The following is a 20823-nucleotide window of genomic DNA, read 5'->3' as shown; positions in this document are numbered from 1 at the left end:
TTTGTTTTTCTTGTATTCCCTGAAAATCATCCAATAGGAAACTGTGCTATCTGTATTATGTACAGTAGGTATAATGTGGATTATATGGCACTGATTTGTTTAAGGTTCAACAAACAGCTTTTTAAAAAAGGCATTAAAATGAAAACCTTACAGCCTGTGTGCTCCACAGTTTGCCAGTCAGCATGAAAGTTTTAAATCCTTTTCTTCTCAATGCCACTGCGTCTGTAAATACTGTTCTTTGCCTTTAGGATGGTACAGTTTGTGCATTTCAAAGAGCTACAGCAGCTACAAGAACAAACTCCTAGATCTCACAAATTACCAAACCAAACAAAACAACCACCCTCACCCGCAGCACCCTGCCTTAAGTCTGGAAATCTTCATATTATGCATGTTTTAGTCAACAGAATGTGAAACGACATGAATGAAGCCATCTGAAAGCCCACAGGGTGAGACAGTTATCTGCATCCTGCAGGTTCTCAGCTCCCTCTCCTCTGTTCTAAGTGGATGGATTTGTGTGTTTTGACTCAGCAGCGTGCGTCTGACTGCCTCTCGTGTTGGGCCTGACATTTCCATCACTAAGACTGATGCTTATTTACACGAGCCAAGCACAAATCACCTTTGTCTCGTTCAGGGGATGTGACTCTCTGAGGCGCTGACTTCCACTAAAGTGTTTTGGACGTCTGTTCAGTGACATCGTCGTGTTGACTCTGCAGACAGAAGAAAGTCACAGCACTAATTCCCTCTTAGTAAACTTTTACACCAGGCTAAGTTACAGCACCATGACTGTGTATTCTGCTGCAGTTTGGATGTAATTTGGCAATGTGTATTGAACCCTGCTTTAAAGGTCTCATATTGTATAAAAGTATTTTTCCATGTGTTGTTTGATTATAAAGCAGGTCTAGTTTCTATATTAATACTGTGAAAGCATCAAAGTGCTCAGTCCACAGAGAAATGCACACAGCCTGTATTCAGAAAATGAACCTTAAAACAAGCCGTCAAGACTTCTGTAACTTTGTGATGTCACAACAAAGCAGTCATTACTCTCAGCCATACCCCTGCCCCGCCCACCTGGACCCACCCTCCAACCTTGCAGGATTTGGTTTCTCTGAGGGTTTAATGTGAAATTAGCTATACTTTTATTCAATCAGGTCAGCCTGACCTGTTGTTACTAGAGCTCCAGAGAGAAGCCTGAGAGAGGAGATGTAAAACTACATTGAGATGGTTTTTGGTTCTTAAAACCACAAATATATCTTCTTATGGATCAACACTTCAAATAAAACACAGAAGAAGTATGGGAAATGGGAAATATGGGATCTTTAAAATGCTTGTGTTGGTCGAAAAAATAATTCAAGTTGCACTGTCTGGCAAACACCTACATGTCCTTGTTATGTGTTTTAAAATTTTATGCATGAGCTCAAGGATTTGAGAATTTTTTTGGCGTTCCTTGGTCAAGGTCACACCAGCAAGCTCAAAGCTGAAGTCAGGGTCAGTGTGTGTGTGTGTGTGTGTGTGTGTGCTTGTACATGTACAGTAGACCTTTTTATGCTCCTTTTCATATGTCTCTTGTTCATCTATACGCTCCCATGTGCCACACCACCACCACCGCACACCTGCGTGGCTGCCACCGTCTCTGCAGGGGGGATTATCTGATTGGTTCACCCGAGGCAAGTGACGGTTCACTCGAGGCGAGCGGTGTTTTACCATATCAAATATTCGTAACAGGTGACTCATGTCTGAGTGAGCGAATCCTCTCCGACACCGCTGAATGTGCTCTGTAGCGTCGTGCCTGAGTGATGAGGTCACTCCTCACTCTCCTCCTGCCTGACAGCGACTTTTCTTTCTGCTGCTTATCTGCTCAGCTCTGATCTTGTCGGCTGACTTCATTTTGTTCTGCGCTGCTCGCTTATCTGCTTCTTTCTTTCTCAGCCTCGTAAACAACATTTTAAGACGCACTGAACCGCCTTCAACATCCTGTTTTGAATGTCATTTATTATTAGGAATACTGTAAATATCCTTCTCATAGAGGTCATTGTAAAAAAATATCCATTCTTTACATATTTATTCAAATGCAAATTGCTGTGCAAGGAAAGCATTCTCAGGACCACAGAGAAAATTTGGGAATGCACAGTAAACTTTCGGGATGTGTCCTTAAACTCTAAACTTTCTGTTACACAGTATGACCTGAAGCACTTGGGCCTCTGGAGTCTCTCCAGATTTGGATCTTCTCCCGCTGAGTTCAGCTCAAGGCAACCAAGTTGCCCCCTGTGCTCTGTCTGGAGGTTTTTAAAATATGCAAATGAATCACTTAACTGTTTATCTGCCGTTTATCTTCTTTTTAATCTTTATCAAATGAACGAATTCGGACATAAACATGCAACTTAAATTTCATGATGTGAGACAATAAACAATTGTGGCTGCCTGGAGGTCAGAGAGGATAAAGAAACCGTCATGGTTTGCCATGGCGGACATTTTATGTTTGAATTTATGTTTGGACTTTTGTCACTTCCTGTTTTATTTTGTAGTGGTTTCCTTGTGTCTCGATCTTTGTAATTCCTGTCTTTGTGTTTCCCTTTTTGGTGATTGTCTGCCCCGCCCTAATGTGTTTCACCTGTGTTCAATCACCCTCACCTCCCTTGTGTCTATATAGTCTCTGTGCTCCCCTTTGTCTGTGTCGGTTCGTCTGTTCATGTCTGGTTTATCATGTCATGTCGCCTGTTGTTATCTCCTGTAATTGTCCTCGGTTTTACCTGCTGTTGTCGTCCCCTGTGTTTCCCCGTGCTTCAGCTTCTGTTTGGTTCGTTCCTTGTTTGTGTTTGTTTGCTTGTGTTTGTGTGTTGGCTGCATTTGGGTCCAACCTTAAACGCACCGTGACAGAAGCACTTGTAATTGGAAGAATGTTGTGTTTTTATCATAAGAATAGCAACAATAAATTGTATTTCTATAACATGATTTATGCAAAAATGCTCGAGTGTTTTACAAACAACTGATCATGGCAAATACGAAAAAGGCAGGATTACTTTAATAAAAAATGGAAAAATTAAAAAAAGAAGAAAAATATTGGAAGTTAAACACATTAAGAGAATGTAATAATAAGAAAATGTCTTGATATTTCCGGTCGACAAAAAATAGAGAGAGTGAAGTCAGATAAAAACCTCCCCTAAAACCACAAAGAAAAAATACTTGATGGAATTCTGAGAAGCTCTAAACTGTTCTTATACTTTAAGCAATAAAGTTCATTCAAAATGTTCAGACTCTTTATTACATTATTCCATAATTATGTCGGCTGGCTATTTTACTCAAACATAACACAAAAGAGACAAAAGACAAATGGAAACTCACAACAAGCTTGACATAAACAATGATACTGATATCATCATATATTTTATTTTGACACACTATTTGCTGTGTCATGTAGCAGCTTGTACGTCTGTAGCTTGTATTTTTGTCGATCTTTGTTTACTGGCAGCGCTGCAGACAAACAGGAGGTGTGCTCTATAAATTCGGGTTTTATTGAAGTGAAGCTTTAAATACTAGTTTTCACTGTGGCTGCAGGGGATGTGAACTGCAGGTAGTGACTGAGACTATAAAGTAACTTAGGTCCACATGACCTATGAGTAGTTTACCAGGGGTCAGACAACATGTACAAAAGAGATGGTCTGAGAGTTTTTGTATTCAGGGGGGACCAGTGCTGGTTTTACTCAGGGTCCTCAAACCCCCGTCATTCTGCCCCTGTGTTTGAGCGGAGCAGCATTTTGGGTCTGTGTTTACAGTTGTTGGTGAGCACCAGTGGAGTCCATGAGGCTTCACGCCTGCTTCACCAACACAAACCACAGGATGGTGAATGTGACCTCCATTTTGACTGGATGGATGAGTCTCTGTGTGTGTGTGTGTGTGTGTGTGTGTGTGTGTGTGTGTGTGTGTGTGTGTGTGTGTGTTTGAGTGTGTGTGTTTAAGAGAGAGAGAGAGAGAGAGAGAGATGATGTTTCTCAGCATGTCAACAGCTGAAATGATGCATGGCAGAGGCAGCATTTCTGCCACCTAGTGAGTGTTAAACTGCACTGCATGTTACCTGGAAGCCAGACAAACCTGATGAGATGATCACCAGAGACGTTTGGCTGTGAAGTGATGATGGCCAAAATCAAAACTTTGGTTATTTGCAACGTACAGAACCGGAACATTTTTATGACCACACCAGATTTCATCCAGAATTTTAAATAAAAATCTGTTGACTGGGCTTCACCAGTCCTGGCCATTTTCCAAAGCAGTACAGCTTTTGATTTTTAATGTGTTTTCTGACCTTTCAGACAAAGTCAAAATCACTTTTTTTAATTTGTTTTTTTGTTTTTTTTTTCCTACACATATTTTCACCGTCTGAGTTAAACACTGATTTAACTACATACAAAATGTCTTTGTCATTTTTCATAGAATCTAGTTCTTTTTGCCAAAAGAGGATGGATTATTAATTAATGTCTGAACCAAGATTTAACTGAGAGCTCAGAGTGCAAACATGACTAAACTATGGTTTTATTTTATTTATTTTTAAAATTTTTTTTAAATATACTAGTAAATTTACCTGTGACTCCCAAAAAGAAAATATTTGAGTCATATGCTGCCATTCATTAGCAAGCTAGGCTTAAGTTAAATACTTTGTCATCTGTATAACGTTGTAAGGAGCATTTTTGTGTTTTCCGTCTGATTCGTTTTTCTCGTATAAATGTATTTCTGCAGCGTTGACAGTTGCTGTCGATGTTCAAATCCTCCCTGTCCTCTTTCTTCTTCCTTTTATATGGTGCGTGAAAAAAAACAACTTTCCTTCCATAATGTGTTTGATCAGCTGATAAAGGTCTTCCTCCTCCTGTGTCGCTGCATCCTTGACATCACGTTATGGTTTTATTCAAACACTCTAAATGTTGCAGGATTTTTGACCTCCCAGATTTGAAGCTTGTGTTTGTGTTCGACTCAAGGCCGTTTTTTTTTTCTCTTTTTTTGAATTTCTTAAAAGCTTTTACGCCATCGCCCCCTGATATGTTAAGAAAAAACCCACTGAAACCTGTGGATTACGTCTGAAGAGCTGTACAAGGTTCTCACTCTTGAGAACTAGTTTGTTGTTGTGTTGTGTTGTGTTGGTCCTGAACCGAGTTTTGATATTTTCCAACATAAAAATAGTTCGAATTCATCCAAGGTTGTTCTGCTCCTCTCCCCTCCCCTCCCCTCCCCTCTCCCTCCATCTTCTCTCCTGTCCAATATCACATACATATTTAACAGCTGGAGTCAATGAAAGTCAAGACAGATTAAACTCAGAGATTCCTCTCCCTCGTTTCCATACCTCCCTGCTCAGCTTGTGCATATTTGAAAAATTTAAAAATCGAAAGATTAAATCAATTTTTCTGTCCTCAGGTCACCTCTTCTTTTTCACGTTTCATGTTTTTCATTTCATCCGACACTCTAATCTTTAAATAAATGAACTGAAAGTGTCCCCTGTTTTTTTTTTGTTCTTGTCTCTCGCCTCTTTGGTTTATTTATTTAATACAGAAATTATTTCGATGTTTTCTCCTCCTCTTGTTTTTTTTTGCGGCTGCTCCCTGCTGAAACATGATCGGTGTGATCACTTCCTTCGTCTCCACAGATGAGTTCGTTCAGCACGAGGGCCCTGACGCTGCTCTCGTCGGTTTTCGGGGCCTGCGGTTTGCTGTTGGTGGGCGTCGCCGTGTCGACAGACTACTGGCTGCTGATGGAGGAGGGGATCGTCCTGCAGCAGAACCAGACCACCGAGGTCAAGATGGCGCTGCACTCCGGCCTGTGGAGGGTCTGCTTCGTAGCAGGTCGGTTGAGAAGTTTCCCATTTGGTGACATTTTGATTTATCTAATGTGCTTTCCTGTTTGTTAATTTTACCAAAGTTTTTCATGTTCAAAATCTTATTTGATGCTAATTTATGCTGTGCGAATAATTTCATGAAACCCTCTTTGCACTGTATTAAAACCTCAGAAACAGCATCTCGACCAACATGTGAGGTTCAGGCCATTTTCACAGTGAGTTTGTTTATTGGAGGGTGATTGTCACTCTTTCATGCTGTTTATGTTCTGTCAATCTGCAGTTCACCTAAATGCATGTGGTGTAAAACTGTGGTCGTTTACCACCATTTCCTGGAGATGAGACTGGCACCTGTTTTCAAGGAACGCGGGACAAATGAAAAGCAATGTATGAGTCGCGTATGAGTTGAACCGGCCACATGGCCACATTTATGCTCAAAGTCCAAATTTAGTTTGCAAATCAGTGACGCATAAACTCTTTGTTTGCAAACCGTAGAAGCGTAACATCCAAAATAAAGGAGGCCATTATATCAGCTGAGTGTTGCATCATCCAGTTTTACATGTATGCAACCAGGCTGTCCTGGACATCGACTGGTTGCAAGCGATCATGAAACATGGGTCAACAGTACAATTATGTCAACTTGAATTAACTTACTATCCACTGAAGCACTTCCTCAGCGTACCACAAACACCCCTCAATGATACCCTCTTTAAAGTAGCCATTTATTTACCAATCTTATTTCACTCTTCTCGTCTCTTTGCAAGAACGTACTTAGCCGTTAGCTTCGCCGCGCTGCTCGATGTGGTCACCAGGCACAAACAGTGACAGATTACTGCTAATCATAATCATATCATCAAGATATGACAACATGAGTTTGATTCCTGTGGAAGTACAGACCACGTTCTACATGCAGACAGACTTTGTCTCACCAGAGTCTCACAGGAACAATCAGACCACTTTGTTCAGGGAGAACCAGTTCAGAAAAAGCAATATCATTCACATGACCATTATACTGCAAATCCGCGACCCCACCATCACATCTAATGTTGGATTAATATGATTTTAATATAGCTTTTTGATATGTTTTCAAATCAGAGTTTATAAATCGTGAGAGTAGTGAGTCACCCCCGGTTGAATTTTGCCTTTAAAGATCATGGTTCTCCAAAAACTGTTCATTCATGCACACATCCGAACACAGGACACCACAGATACAAATAACTGTCCTTATTGCAGTAGCTGTCTCTGTGTTTCGGGTCATGATGGTGTTGCTCTGGGGAGGCGGCCATATTTGTGTTTCCCTGTTGTCGGAGGCCTGGTACAAAAGGTCAGAGGAGGGGAACGCTGGTGGCATTTGGAACAACTGTGTGCGTGTGTGTGTGTGTGCGTGTGTGCGTGCACGCGCGTGTGTGTGTGTATGTGTGTGTGCGTGTGTGGACCTCACAGTCAACCCGGCAGAGGCACGGTGCAGCAGCATTATTACATATAGTAAAATTATACTTAATACATAAACAGGCTTCTCTGAAAACTGTCCTTCACGCTGCAGTGAACTGTCATCCACTCATGGCTCTCTGTGACATAACCCCCTGCCTCCGTCTCTGTGGAGGTCAGGGGGGGTCAGGCGAGAGGGAGCTTCTCTCTGAGCGCTTTTCAGTCTTCACTTTGGGTGCGGGGCTTTAAAATTCCCTAAGCCTCATAAGGATTGAACCCAAACACCTTAAACTTTCCAAACAGTCCTCGGACACCATGAGCTCAAACATTTGAGCCTTTTTCCTTGAACCTTTGAATGTTTACTTTAGGTGCTGGACTTGTAAATTCACTAGATCCTGAAAATTGAACCCAAGACCTCAATGAATCCAGAGTATAGTCCACTTAGTCCCTGAGATAGTTGCCTAAGGAATAAACCCACAACCTCGAAAACATCTGTATGATCCCATTCCCTTTCCACGGCCACCGTGACACAAAGGCTCTGAGAAACAGAGCTCCTGTGGTTCAAGGTGTCAGAGGACGGTTTTGAACTTGTGTGTGTGTGTGTGTGTGTGTGTGTGTGTGTGTGTGTGTGTGTGTGTGTGTGTGTGTGTGTGTGTGTGTGTGTGTGTGTGTATAAGCAAGAGAAAAATCATGTTTGTCTGTCCATGTATGCATCATCCTGTTATTTTTTTTATAGACGTCTGTTTTGTGTTTTATGTGTATGGTGTGTGTGTGTGTGTGTGTGTGTGTGTGTGTGTCCTCTCTCTCTCTCTGTGCCTACAGTGTGAGGTTAATCATTGTGTCTGTATTCAGCTCCTCTCTCTCTCTCTCTCTCTCTCTCTCAGCTCAGACCTTGTTTTCTCCTGAACCTCCTGCCCTCCATCTGTCTCTACCTCTAATTCACTTTCCCCCTCTCACTTCCATTTCTCGGCTTTCCTGTTTTTCTCCATCTTCTCTTTTCGGGGGTCCCTCTGCCCTCTGTCACCTCTCTCATGATTCGTCCTCTCTCTAAATCTCCTTGTTTGTCGCCCCTGTCGCTCAGCCTTGGCCTCGCTGTCTGCTCTCTGTGTTTTTTAACCTCTCTTTCATTGGTGTTTTTTTTTTATTTTTATTTACTCTTGTTTTATTTCCACATACAAATGTTTCCTTATTGTTTGTGACCCAAAAGACAGCCCAGATAGCTTCCACCCAATCATCCCTTCATTCTTTCTTTCTTACTCTTTTCACTTCTTTTTCTCTCTCAGGGCCTGAGAAGGGCAGATGTGTGGCGTCAGAATATTTCACCGAGCCAGAGATCGAGATCACGACAGAAAATACAGCCAATATACTCAGTAAGTCATCAGCATCCGTAGATCAAATACACAGACATATGATCACGTGTCTACAGTCAGTTATATTCAGTGGAAATATTTGGCCATTATTTACCCCTAGCTGTTTTGGAAAAAGTAGGTTTCACCACTTATAAAAAGAGGATTATGTTTTATTTATTTCATTGGAATAAATGCTGCTGCTGTGACTGTTACCATCAAAAACCTGCTTCTGATCAAGAACCAGCAACGTGTGACGGAAGCAAATACAACATCACGTTGAACAAATCGGTGCCATTGCGTACTCAGACATGTGTTCTTATTACATCTATTTAACCTTAAACTCTGCAACTCCCACAAAGGTCCACAACGAGACGCAACCATTGCAGAACGTTGCAGAGGTGTGAATGAATCGAGGGTTTTGGTTCTTAACTCAGTTTGAAAAGCCAGTGTCTGCACATCAGTCAAAAAACATATGCTTACAACTGATTGCTATAGTTAGTTCACTTGGCGACAACAAGTGGTGTACACAAAGACGTTGTTATGGAGACATTAGTGCTGTTGCGATGTTGATCACTGTGTAGTTTCACTGATCAATGTCAATGAAACAATCAAGCTAAAAAATTATTCTCATCGTTGGAGAAGAAAAAGAGAAAAAAAACCAAAACAGACTAAAGACTGGCAACTATTTTAACCTCCATCAGCTTCTTTTTTACATGGACTTCAAGCTTGTTAGCTGAATAAAGTTTATATATATATAAGTTTATACGTTTTATGTCTCCATCAAAGTTACAAAAACATGAGCAGTGTGTAAAAGCTACGAAACATTTTCACAGTTGTAAACCTAAAGAGCCACAGTTTACCACTTTGATTTTTTGGGTTTTCGGTTCCTCCCGAAATGTTTAGAACAATTCATGTATTTTCACTGAACTATGCATGCTCAGTTTCTGATGTTTAAAACCTGCAGATTCTGTATTTCTCCCAGTGTGTCAGGGGGGAGGTCAGCCTTAATGAGGATCAGGTGTCACTGATCGTCTCATCAGGCCACATCTACACACTCCACTCCTGTCTGCTTATGCAGAAACACACAGTCTCCTGTTACTCTAACTGCTATTTTTTTTTTTTTATATTTAAATACAATATTACTAAACATAAAGTAAGTAATGTGTAATCTGTTAACTATAATGATACCAAAAGCAGCTCTGGCAAAAGAATCAGTGAAGAACCATATTTATTTTTAAAGAACTTTTTTTTTTTTTTTTCTCAAACAGTAAATTAACGTCGAGAGCACGCTGAATTTCCCCGCGGAGCTGCTTCGTCTTTGAGCCATTTTTAATGATTTAAGATGTTGACACTGGCTTCAAAGTGCCCCCCCCCACCCCACCCCCTCCACACTTTGTTCCGTCTCTTTGAAGTAAAGCTCAGACTCGTGTTGGAGACACCGGAGGGAAGACATTTGGTCCATTTCACGCAAGACAAATGTCCTCAGGTAGATGCACAAATCATAACACTGTAGTGGCACGGTGGGAGAGATTACTGAGTAAATCACACACCGCCGTGCTCAACATAACCCTGAGTGAGCTCCAGTAGACCTCTGGGTATAAGTATGCAGTGGAAGTTCACACGATACCTGGGTGTATTTGCACATCCATTGTGGATTTGCTGTAGTATAATTTTCCACATTTACTTGTTCTTCAAAAGATGAAACACTGAGGATGTTTCAGTATCTCCAATTTTCTTGTTTCTGGAAATTAAAATAAATGTAACCTTGCAGTTTTAGGCAGCATCCACACTACTACGTTTTAGTTTTAAAACAGATCACTTTTGCTAATTTCACGCCTGGTGTCCACACTACTCCAGAGAAGGGAGAGTTTTGGAAACGCTGCTGCATCTTCTAGTTTGAAAACTAACTGCTGTTATGTTGTACTCTGGACCAACAGAAACTGAGACCTTTGGAAACGATGATGTAGACACCCATGTCCACTTCCTGATTGGGTCTTACCAGCCTCAACTACATGGTGAAAGCAACATGGATAACAAAATACAAGCGTTACTGACCTTGTTGTTTTTGCTAGCAGCTGTTGCGCAGTTAAATTTCGCATTTTAATGCTACAAATTCGTACAGTGTTTTAAAAGGAAAACGTAGCAGTGTGGATGAAGTGAGCCTTCTGATTGGTTCACGACAGGTCAGTGAGTTTGAGATGGTTTTTGGGTCTTAAAACCACAAATAAATCTTCTTATGGATCGACACTTCAAATAAAACACAAGAAAGTGTAAAATATGGGACCTTTGAGTTGATTAGTTGATTCACTGGAAAGTTTCTCAAGGTTTCAAGTTTTACAGTACCAGAGACAACTCCTTCAAGGTGGAAATTGTTAAAACACCTGCCAGAATGATTTTGACACTGGTCTACAACGTATCTATCTTCTTTTTCATTCATGTATTCATCAATATTATTCTAATGCTAATCTCTGCATGATTGTGTTTTTAATCATGTCTTTGTCCCCCCTACCCCACCCCTGTCCTCCAGAAATGGTCCGAACCGCCACTCCCTTCCCCATGATCTCTCTGCTCTTCGTCTTCACCGCCTTCGTCATCAGCAACATCGGACACATCCGGCCGCAGCGCACCATCCTCGCCTTCGTTTCTGGAATATTCTTCATACTGTCAGGTGACGTTGCAGACGCAAGAGCATGCACACTACAAACACTACAAAGACAGTGAGTGTGAGGGGGGGTTTTTATGTGCTCAGTTTAGAGTTGAAAGACGTAAATAAGACAAAATCCCCTGCGCAGTTACAGTTGTTCCCGAGGTGTAACAGCACTCAGTTCACACAGGCCCTGTTGTTGTGCATGGAAACGAGGTTTGCAAACAAATCAAAAACTAGCACAACACTAATTTTATACTCTTGTAGAACAACCGCAGACTGCAGGCTTTTCCTGTCACGGTTTGTTTCCATATTTTCCAATTATTCTCCTGTGTCATGTAGTCATCGCAAAGCAGCCTGGGAGACGAACCTCAGCACGCTGCTGTCGGAAAATCTGTGGAAGGAAGGTCTGCGGAGAGTAAAAATATTTTAGAGCAAAACTAAATGTGATACAAGCTGTAAATTTATGCAAAACGTAAAATCAAGTGAGCTCCAGCCAGCTAATAGGACAGATGCAGCTCCTCTGAGGAATATTTTTTCTTGCATTTTGGCTGGACGTCACGCAAAGGTTTATGATCAAGTGATTAAACCTGACCGTGAACTCTCCCAGGCTGCTCTCAGGTCAGACTCGCCTCACTTTAAATTGCAAGCTTCGCAGTTTGGCGTAATGATGGCGAGGACTTAAAACTCGTTCCAACTTCTCTAGATAAAAAGGCTTTAGGAAGGCGTCACATCAGAGATTTGAGAATCGCTGAGGTTACAGTTTCTGCAGTTACAGTTTCACCTGATTGTCCTGAAACTCTTTTTTGCAACTGTTTTTTGTTTTTCACGTCCCGCAGCAACACCAGCAGTTTGGAGCGCCTGAGCTCTTTTGTGTGTCGTCCTTGATAATCAAAAGCCATCACAGCCACACGTTATATGACCACAATATATACTATAATGATGAAAACACCTTGCAGACTTAAAAAGCTAAAGTTATCTCACAGCAATGAAGTTAAATGTAATTCCATCAGTGCCACGTGTGAAAAACTGTGTCCAGTCCATATCTGTAGATGACAACATAAGCATTAGAAATCCCAGTAATGCATTGACAATGATTTGGAAGTCAAAACACATCTAGATACAGTAGATCAAAAGCTAAAAGTCTAATTCAAACAGTCAAACCATTTGCATCAGTAAATGCATTTTTCCAGATTAGCTTTCAGTCACTGTCGACAGGTTTCATCAAGGCCTGCAAACCAAAGCATGATTAACATTTTTTATGGTTATGTTTGTGCAAGTCAAAGCATTTGGTAAGGTTTATGAAAGACTGTGGTCTTTCTTATTATATAACCCGGTGGTTCTCAAACTTTTTCACATCAAGGACCCTACACTGACACAAATTAGACCACTGACCCCGTCTGATAAGATTTGTGCTTTTATATGTGTGTTTAAACCCCATGACCAAAATAGTCATACCTTCTGTCATTGTGTTACTTATTGATGGAATTATAGTGTAATTAAAGTATTCCCCTTTTTGCTGGGGACCCCCAGGAAACCCCTCAAGGACCACTGGGGGTCCCTGAACCCAACTTTGAAAACCATTAATATAACCAATAACACGGGAAAGGTTCAGCAGACTGCAGATACATGTCTCATTCTCAGTTCCCTTTTTTTTTTTTTTTTTTTTTGCATGGACATAAAGGACAAAAGGACCATTTGTGGTGGAAAACAAATTTGGTAATAAGTTTGCAGTATTAAGGTATTTTTTAAATTTTGTGCAGATAATTGTTACCCGGCACTTGCGAAGAATTGGATGAGATGAGACCCTTTGACTTATTCAGTATGTACTTTTCCCCAACCGCAAACTCTTTCAGGAATCTAAACCTAACAGCGTGTCAAAAACTGTGGTCTGTGGTCAGTGCAACCACCCAGTCCAACATCCTCTTCATCACTTCAGTACAGGTTAGGGAGTCACACTTTGTCAGGCAGCAGTTATATTTCTTCCTAAGTGTCTTGTATAGTGTAAATCAGTCATGTACAGAAATGTGATCAGTAGGACACAAAGAGAAAAGAAAACTTGCAGGATCGAGTCCTGTCTGTCAGAGTGATGAAACTCTTTGTTGCTTAAACAGTCATTGCTGCAAGGACCTTGTGAAAGCGACAGACCCCTGATTCATCAGGACTACAGAAGCAGGCAGTAAGAGGGAGGTATAGTATAAGGATCAAACTCCTCAGTCGCCCGTCGGCTTAAATAAGGTGTTAAAAAGCAGCAGAGCAGAAGAGAAGTTGATAAAAGTCAACATTCTTCAAGGTTAATGATAAGGAGACAGCTCAATGGAAGGGAGACTCTGCACCTCTTCTCTCCTTTTCCCAGCTGACAGCTTGTCAGACTTTACCTTGTTCTTGCTGGTGGCTGAACAGTGAATGGGATTTAATTCCGAATAATTGCTCTCTGCCGAGGAAGCCGCAGGGCACTCGTGATATATTTCACTGCAGGTTAAAAAAAGTTTCAACTTAAACCAAACAGTGCAGACTTTATTGTAGTTTGACATTTCAATCAGAAAGTCTTTAATGAGGAGGCTGGTTCTCTTCAGGTTGACACCTTTTTGGTCTGGGCTGAAAAAATCTCCCATAATTTCACTGCAGTAAATGGAATGGACACGAACCTTCAGTGCAGTCAAATTCTATTCCAGCCACGTAGCTGAGAGCCTCAAGTGCTGAGTGGAAAGTTACTGGATGAAATGTTTGATCGCATTTATTCTTTTATAGACCCACATGGGAGTCTATTAAACAAAGAGAGAGAGAGAGTATTCTTCAACTGCACATCCATCCAAATAATTTTGTCCACACAAACATTAAGACTGTTTGATGGTCAGTTAGGTCCCAGTGTAGTTGAGAAAAAAGATATCTGCAGGAAAACCCATCACAGCCAGAAGATGCAGTCTGAAACTGTTGCTACAGACAAACAACAATATCTCTTATAGGTTAACATACAATACCTGTCAAACTGAACATTGTAAACACATTTGTGAGAGTATGAAGGAGTACACACTAGCCAAAAAAAAGCCCTCAATGAGCTATTTGTAAGTTTTGCTATTGCTACATAGCTAATGTTAGCATTAACAGCTGTTTACTCACCAGTCTAGAAGAAACATTGCGAGTTCAGCATCAAACATTTGTCTTTAGCTTCTATTTCTTTTACTTTGTTTCTTGTACTGAAGTTAGCATGCTAACCAGCTAGCTCGTCCTGTCTCATCACTTTCTGATATAGCATCCAGGCTGCCCTGAAGAAGTTGCGATCCTCAGAGGACGTATTATAACCTCTTGTCTTGTAAACATAACGATCGCCGAAGCTCTTGTGAAGCGACAATCACCACTACAAGGTCCCGGCAAGAAACCAGTTTCAGCAGCAGAGAAAACGTACAAAAAATAGCCCTTTTAAGGTGCAACATTACAACAATGTAAAAGCACAGTACATTCTGACAGGAGTACTGTATTTTGCTTTATTCCAGCTGTGTACGAGAAGGTTGCTGCAGCAGTGACTATACATGTGCATAAGTATCATGTATTGATGATGCTTCTACTGTGGCTGTACTAGGATGTCACAATTGTAACTGACTGATGAATTCAAGGTTAGTTGATGTTCAGTGACAGAGCGAACTACAAACTTTTCATAGCCACCACTCAAGAACTACAGGGATGGGGGGGGTGTTTGATAGATTTTAGGTTGAGTACCATTTGCGCTACCACTTTCAGAATTGTTGCAACACATGACTCCACTGATCTGCTTACTTTAGGCCTGAAGTCAAACCTGGCTTACAAAAAAAAAAAAAAAAAAAAAAAAAAAAAAAAACATCTCTCTCAGAACAAAGTCATTATCCATCTTCTTGTTTCAGTCATGGTGAATGAATAAACAAACTCTCCCCCTGTAGTGTTGCTGAACCGAAGCTGTGAAATCCTGTGTCTCATTTCTATCAGAGTCCTGTTGGGAAGCAGAATAACTGCAGCCAACAGGGTGGCGTCACCTCCTCATATTGCTGCGAGACAGCTGGGTGAGGTTTCCGGACGGTTACCTCGAGTACAGGGTCGAGCGTTCAGCTGATGAAGTAGTTGTTGGGATTTTTTTGAACCTTGTTAGTCTCCCTCTCTGTCTCCGAGCAGACAGGATGACATCATCCTCCTTTTTTTTTTTTTTTTTTGCATGAGGGAGCTTTACCTCACAGATGCTAGCTTAGCATGGTGGACTGCTGACTGGACGCTTGGACGGTCATGACAAACATGATGTCATAGGAATGTCACAGGGCCAAGGTGGAGATGAACGCATGCACGCACATACACACACACACAACGTATATACAAAAAAACTAGCCATGCAAACACACACTAGAGAATTAGAATTTGAACTCCATATTATTCTCTTCTTTATATTTCATTTATTTTGTTATATATTTTTATTTTTTATATTTAATTTTGTTGTATATTGGAATGTTTTACGTTTATATATTATATTAGTATTATCGTCATTGTATTATTTATTTTATTATATCTAAAAAATATATATTATTATGAAAAAATCACATGTAAGGACGTGAATTTCAGGCATTTCAAATTTGAAGATTTTACACTAAATATTATTCTTGAAAAAATATTTAACACGTGATAGTGAATTTCATACAGTCGTGTGGTTTTTGGACATTCCACATGTAATGAAAAATTACATTATATAGGGAATTGTTGTTTTGACAGAAGAAGAATTTATATTTCGATGGCTTATTGAAAATTGACAAAAATGTTACTAGTATGAAAAATGGTATAGATTGTACCAGACTTTGGCAAAAGTATATTACAAAGATGTGAGCGCATTATTCTTTTTTTTCTTTTTTTTTAAAGAAAACACAAGAAGTAATTTCAACTACCAGTAATTGTTCAGCAGCTTCTGAGAGGAGAATAAAAACCTGTTTTCTGTCAGAGATTTCTGTTTGACAGTTCACTGAGCCCAGAAATCGATGGACAGCATTTCACCTCTGAGATAACTAAATGACAACATTTAAGCTGGATGTTTATTCCAATAGTTGTGTTTTTTGTGTTTGTTTTTTTTTCTTTTCTAGTTGTTTTGTTAAAGAGTTTGTTTTCCAAAGGCAACGCTGCAATTATTGCTCACACAGCAGGGGAGTCGGAGACAAACACAGAAATGAATGCTGCTTTAAAATCATGACACATGATTTTGCAGCAGAAACTGCACTGCCTGTCTCAGTCAGCCTTTGTGTATATTTTTGTCATGAAAACTGCCCATCAGTCGCAGAGCGCCCCGAGGTTCTAACATGGTGGCTGTGGACCAGCTGTTTCCTCCTGTCTGTCCTTCCTCCAGTGATTTCTCTCCTTTCGTTCTCTCTCTTTTTCTCCCTCTCTGGTGTTTTTCCCCCTCTCCCTCTGTGAATGTGTGTCTGTGTGTGTGTGTGTGTGTGTGTGTGTGTGTGTGTGTGCACGTTCATACACACGTGGTCCCCACACAGTATGGCCAGGAGGCTGCTGCTGCTGAGATGAGCATTCAGCCACAACACTGCCATCTCATGGCAAAATAGGGGAATTACACCTTTCTGGTTTTTTGTTTTCCTCCTATATTTCACTTCTCATTTCCCCATTTCTTGGCTTTCTGTGCTTCCACTGTTGAACAACAATGTCTCCTCTCCCATATCTCAAATAAAGAACAGAACTAATAACATTAAAAACAAAAAGAGCCCAGAAGCACGACTAGGTACCGGAAGTTTCAATCACTTTTCGTGTTGTCCAGCCATTTCCTGCTCTGTAATTTTGCCTTTAACTTAAAGGTGAACAAATTTATTCAAGTCATTAAATAGACAGGCAGACCACACAAGATACACATTTTACATTTAAAACATTTGTTTAAGCTTACATGTAGAAATAATAAAACAATGTAAACTGCAGTCATATGTCAAAAATTAAAGGAAAACAAAGAACACAGGAAAATGTTTCCTCCATCGTTTCAATCCAACAAATCTGCTGCCGTCTGCTTCCTGAAGGACTACGTGTCTCCTGCTTTGATTAGTCCCATTTTGCACAGCTGTCACACCAAACAGTCTCACTGCTGAACAGGTATTTCCAATCAGGACCAGATGGTGCTCTACTAATCTGTTTTCAGATGAAGCTTCTCTGTTTGGTAAAACACCAATCACTTGTCTTCCTACATTCTTTCTGTAGATCGCGTCTGCAGGCGTTTCTGTATGCCTGGATTAGGATGTCGAGTATAAAGCTTAGTTTACGTGTACACCTCTCTTGAGTAGGTTCTGAATCCAGCATACAGTGTAAACATATGGCCAAATCAACACTACAATGGGGCCCAGGAACAGAATTCTTGTGGGGACCCCATTAAACCTCAATTACTTACTACAGTGCACATGTGCCCATCGCATACAGTGTACAAAGCATTATCCCAACTTTATTTTTCCTAGATATCCAAAGCCTGCTGTGCTGAAATACCACCTGGCCCCAAGTTTGCTGGATGTCAGTTCATTTGTGGTCATTTTAAAGACGAATTTACATGGGAATATGCACCACTAAAGGGTTTGACACTATATTTGTACCCCTCTTTGAGGAAGGGCCCCTCAAATTAGGTGATAATTTATAACCCACTTTAAGGAATGTATCATTTTATTTGGCATGGTGCTGTAGAGGTTGGTAGTCGTCCAGTAATCCAACCCTGATGACTTGTTGCATAGTTGGCGTCCCTCTTCCTTATCCTTTAAACTGAACTGCATATCTCGCGCACATATTTACACATATAGTCTTCTTTATGTTACTTTTCCGAAGATGCCGTAGCTCCTATTGTATATACAACCAGTGTAGCAATGAATTTATTGTTTGGGGCTACATTTGACCCATTGATGGTTCCAAACCTCTGTATAGTTGGCTGTATAGTTCTTAAAATCTGATTTATCTGATTGTTACGAAAAACGTTAACTGCTCGTAGCAACCACTGCTGTCACCACCGCACCACTAGCTATCGAGAAAGGAGACAATTGCCATGGAATCATAGTAATTCAATTCAGGAAAGGGGCTTTGCCAGATCACAAAATATGATTCATAATCTGTGTCCCAATTCAGGGGGCGCATCCTTCAGAGGCTGCATTTGAAGACTGATTGCTTCACAGTGGCGTGACCAGGCTGTCCCATTTCGAAGTTTCCTTCAAATGCGTCCTTCTTCTCCTGGGCAGCCAAGGCTCCAAAATGTGGATCCTTCATGGCCCAACCTATCCCAAGATTCATTGCGTGCTGGTAATGAAAATAATATGGCAACAAACAACGCCGCAAGCCCGAGGATTACACTTTTAACCCTGACCCAACCCAAACTCTAAAGTATTGAGTTGCAGCTCACTTCAGCATCTAACAGTACAAGTGTTAAAACTAAGGGCTTTAAAACGTCATGGTTGCTAGGCGACAAGAGCCATACTTTGCGACATGACGGTAAGGGCAGGCACAGCTGGTGACGCAAAGCGGAAAATCCTCCGTAGGCCAGATCGTCTCAATATGGTTCAGCCTTCGTGGTTTATGGCGGCTACAAAGGGCCACACCTTCATAGACTGCGTCCCCTGAAGGATGTGGCCCCTGAATTGGGACACAGCTATAGTGTTCCTAAAAAAACAGATATAGTCTAGTCAAAGAGGAACCAGCAGCAGTACAGGCTGACTAATCACAGCCCTTGTGGTTTTCATGTTGTATCTCAGTGACCCAGACATGTAGCTACATTTTTAAGGAGGGGCACATCAGCTTTGCAGAGCCGCCGAGCCTCTGCGACACCCTGACACAGAGGCTTAAATCCAGCTTAACACATTTTTGTAAAACTCGGCCGGTGTTTATTTATGTTGTTCCTGTCTGCACAGTGTTGTATGTTTTTAATATCAATGGTGCTTTCAGGAGGTTTTCAAAGGGAAGCATCTTTGCTGTGTTTAGTGTGTCAGAGTTTCAGTGCTGGAGGATTTTGGAGGTCAGCTGCAGTGGTTAGTCTGTCGACAGGGGAGGAGGCACTGACACACTCCTAATGAGGATTCACTGTGTGTGTGTGTGTGTGTGTGTGTGTGTGTGTATGTGCGCAAGTCAGTGAGGACTTGTATGGTTTAGTGTGTATCTGCATTTATGTGTGTCTTGTGCACTGATGTTTCTGTGTGTGTGTGTGTGTGTCCTTGTTTATCTCTTTACCACAGCGCAGCCTGTTGTTGGGAATTTCTCAGCCTATTTACAGTACAACCAGGACACGTTATCATTAGCTATTCCAGCTACACAGACACACACACACATACATGCAAATACAAAGAGACTAAAGGCCCATTCAGATAGGATTATATTACAGGGTAATGCTCCTCTTTGGTTGTCCAGTTGTTTGTAGTTCTCATTCTCTCACTCCTCAGTTGGTTGAGGCCACTGTCGTCTTCAGTGATCTTTAGCGGGCTGTGACACGCATCCTGCCTATGGATGAGCCTGTTCATGTGTTAGCCCATCCAGATCCACCCCTCACATTTCGCTCCTGCCTCTTGAAGGGTGTATTTGCATCTGCCCCACAACACTTAGTTGAAGCCTGAAAGAGTGATCCAATAGTGGCCAGGTTTCATGGCAGAAAGGCATTAAAACATCCAAACGAACTTCTCAGAACATTATCTTCTCCTGTGCTCATACTGTAGGTGCTCAGTATGGTCCAAGCACTTTCAACCCTCGTGCACAACTTTGTACATTAGAAAACCCACGTTGTGCTCTGCAGGAGAACTGCACAGTTCACTCAGTGTGATCAGACAGGGTTCAACCATACAGACGAGCAGAGCAGCGTTGTCCAGTTGGCACTGAAGGGTTGTTGTCATCTGCTGCAACTGTACAGTCTTCTTCTTTAGTGGAACAAAAAATCAATACACTGTGTAAAGGAGGAAGCTTAAAGTGAGGTGGGAAGGACTGAAAGTAACAGAAAATAGTCACCATCTTAGCTTAGAACTGAAAGACTAATTCCATACTATATAATCAGTGGTAACTCAAACACTCTTAGAACCACTGATGTTATCTTTCATGTAGGGTATCTCAGGCGGATCACACACTTTATATGGCGTACACACAGGTGAATAGGATGAGGCTAATAAAGTGAATAGGCCTACTGATTACTTGTTTCTGTATCCATATGAGGAGAATATTTGATGCTCAGAATTCTCCCTCCCTGGTCAGCGCCAAGACAAGACCTCCTAAGGTGGAACCTGTACCTGTAATAAAAGATTTCTGTGTGTGTGTGTGTGTGTGTGTGTGTGTGTGTGTGTGTGTGTGTGTGTGTGTGTGTGTGCGCGCGCCCACAGGTCTCAGTCTGGTGGTGGGTCTGGTCTTGTATATCTCAAGTATTAATGATGAGGTGATGAACCGACCCAGAGAGCCGGAGCAGTTCTTCCACTACCACTACGGCTGGTCCTTCGCCTTCGCCGCCTCCTCCTTCCTGCTCAAAGAGGTGATCCACACCACACACACACACACGCACACGCGCACACACACGCACACACAGACACACACACACACACACACAGACACACACACACACACACACAGACACACACACACACACACAC

The 20823-nt window shown here is 41.4% G+C and overlaps 1 protein-coding gene across 1 annotated transcript in view; it reads left to right on the top strand.

Annotated features, from left to right (window-relative positions):
• The window catches only part of LOC111233246 (voltage-dependent calcium channel gamma-7 subunit-like), a 37541-nt gene that overhangs the window by 11549 nt on the left and 5169 nt on the right, over positions 1 to 20823 (top strand). Inside the window, exons 2-5 of the mRNA XM_022761018.1 lie at positions 5627 to 5822; positions 8524 to 8610; positions 11117 to 11257; positions 20560 to 20705. Of these exons, the coding sequence (XP_022616739.1) occupies positions 5627 to 5822; positions 8524 to 8610; positions 11117 to 11257; positions 20560 to 20705 (570 nt within the window). The remainder of the gene's footprint in view (positions 1 to 5626; positions 5823 to 8523; positions 8611 to 11116; positions 11258 to 20559; positions 20706 to 20823) is intronic.

This window comes from Seriola dumerili, unplaced genomic scaffold (genome assembly GCF_002260705.1).
Source record: "Seriola dumerili isolate Sdu_G_001 unplaced genomic scaffold, Sdu_1.0 BDQW01000381.1, whole genome shotgun sequence".
Lineage (NCBI taxonomy): Eukaryota > Metazoa > Chordata > Actinopteri > Carangiformes > Carangidae > Seriola > Seriola dumerili.
Note: the sequence above shows the minus strand (reverse complement) of the source record. Positions and strands in the feature narration are given on the sequence as shown.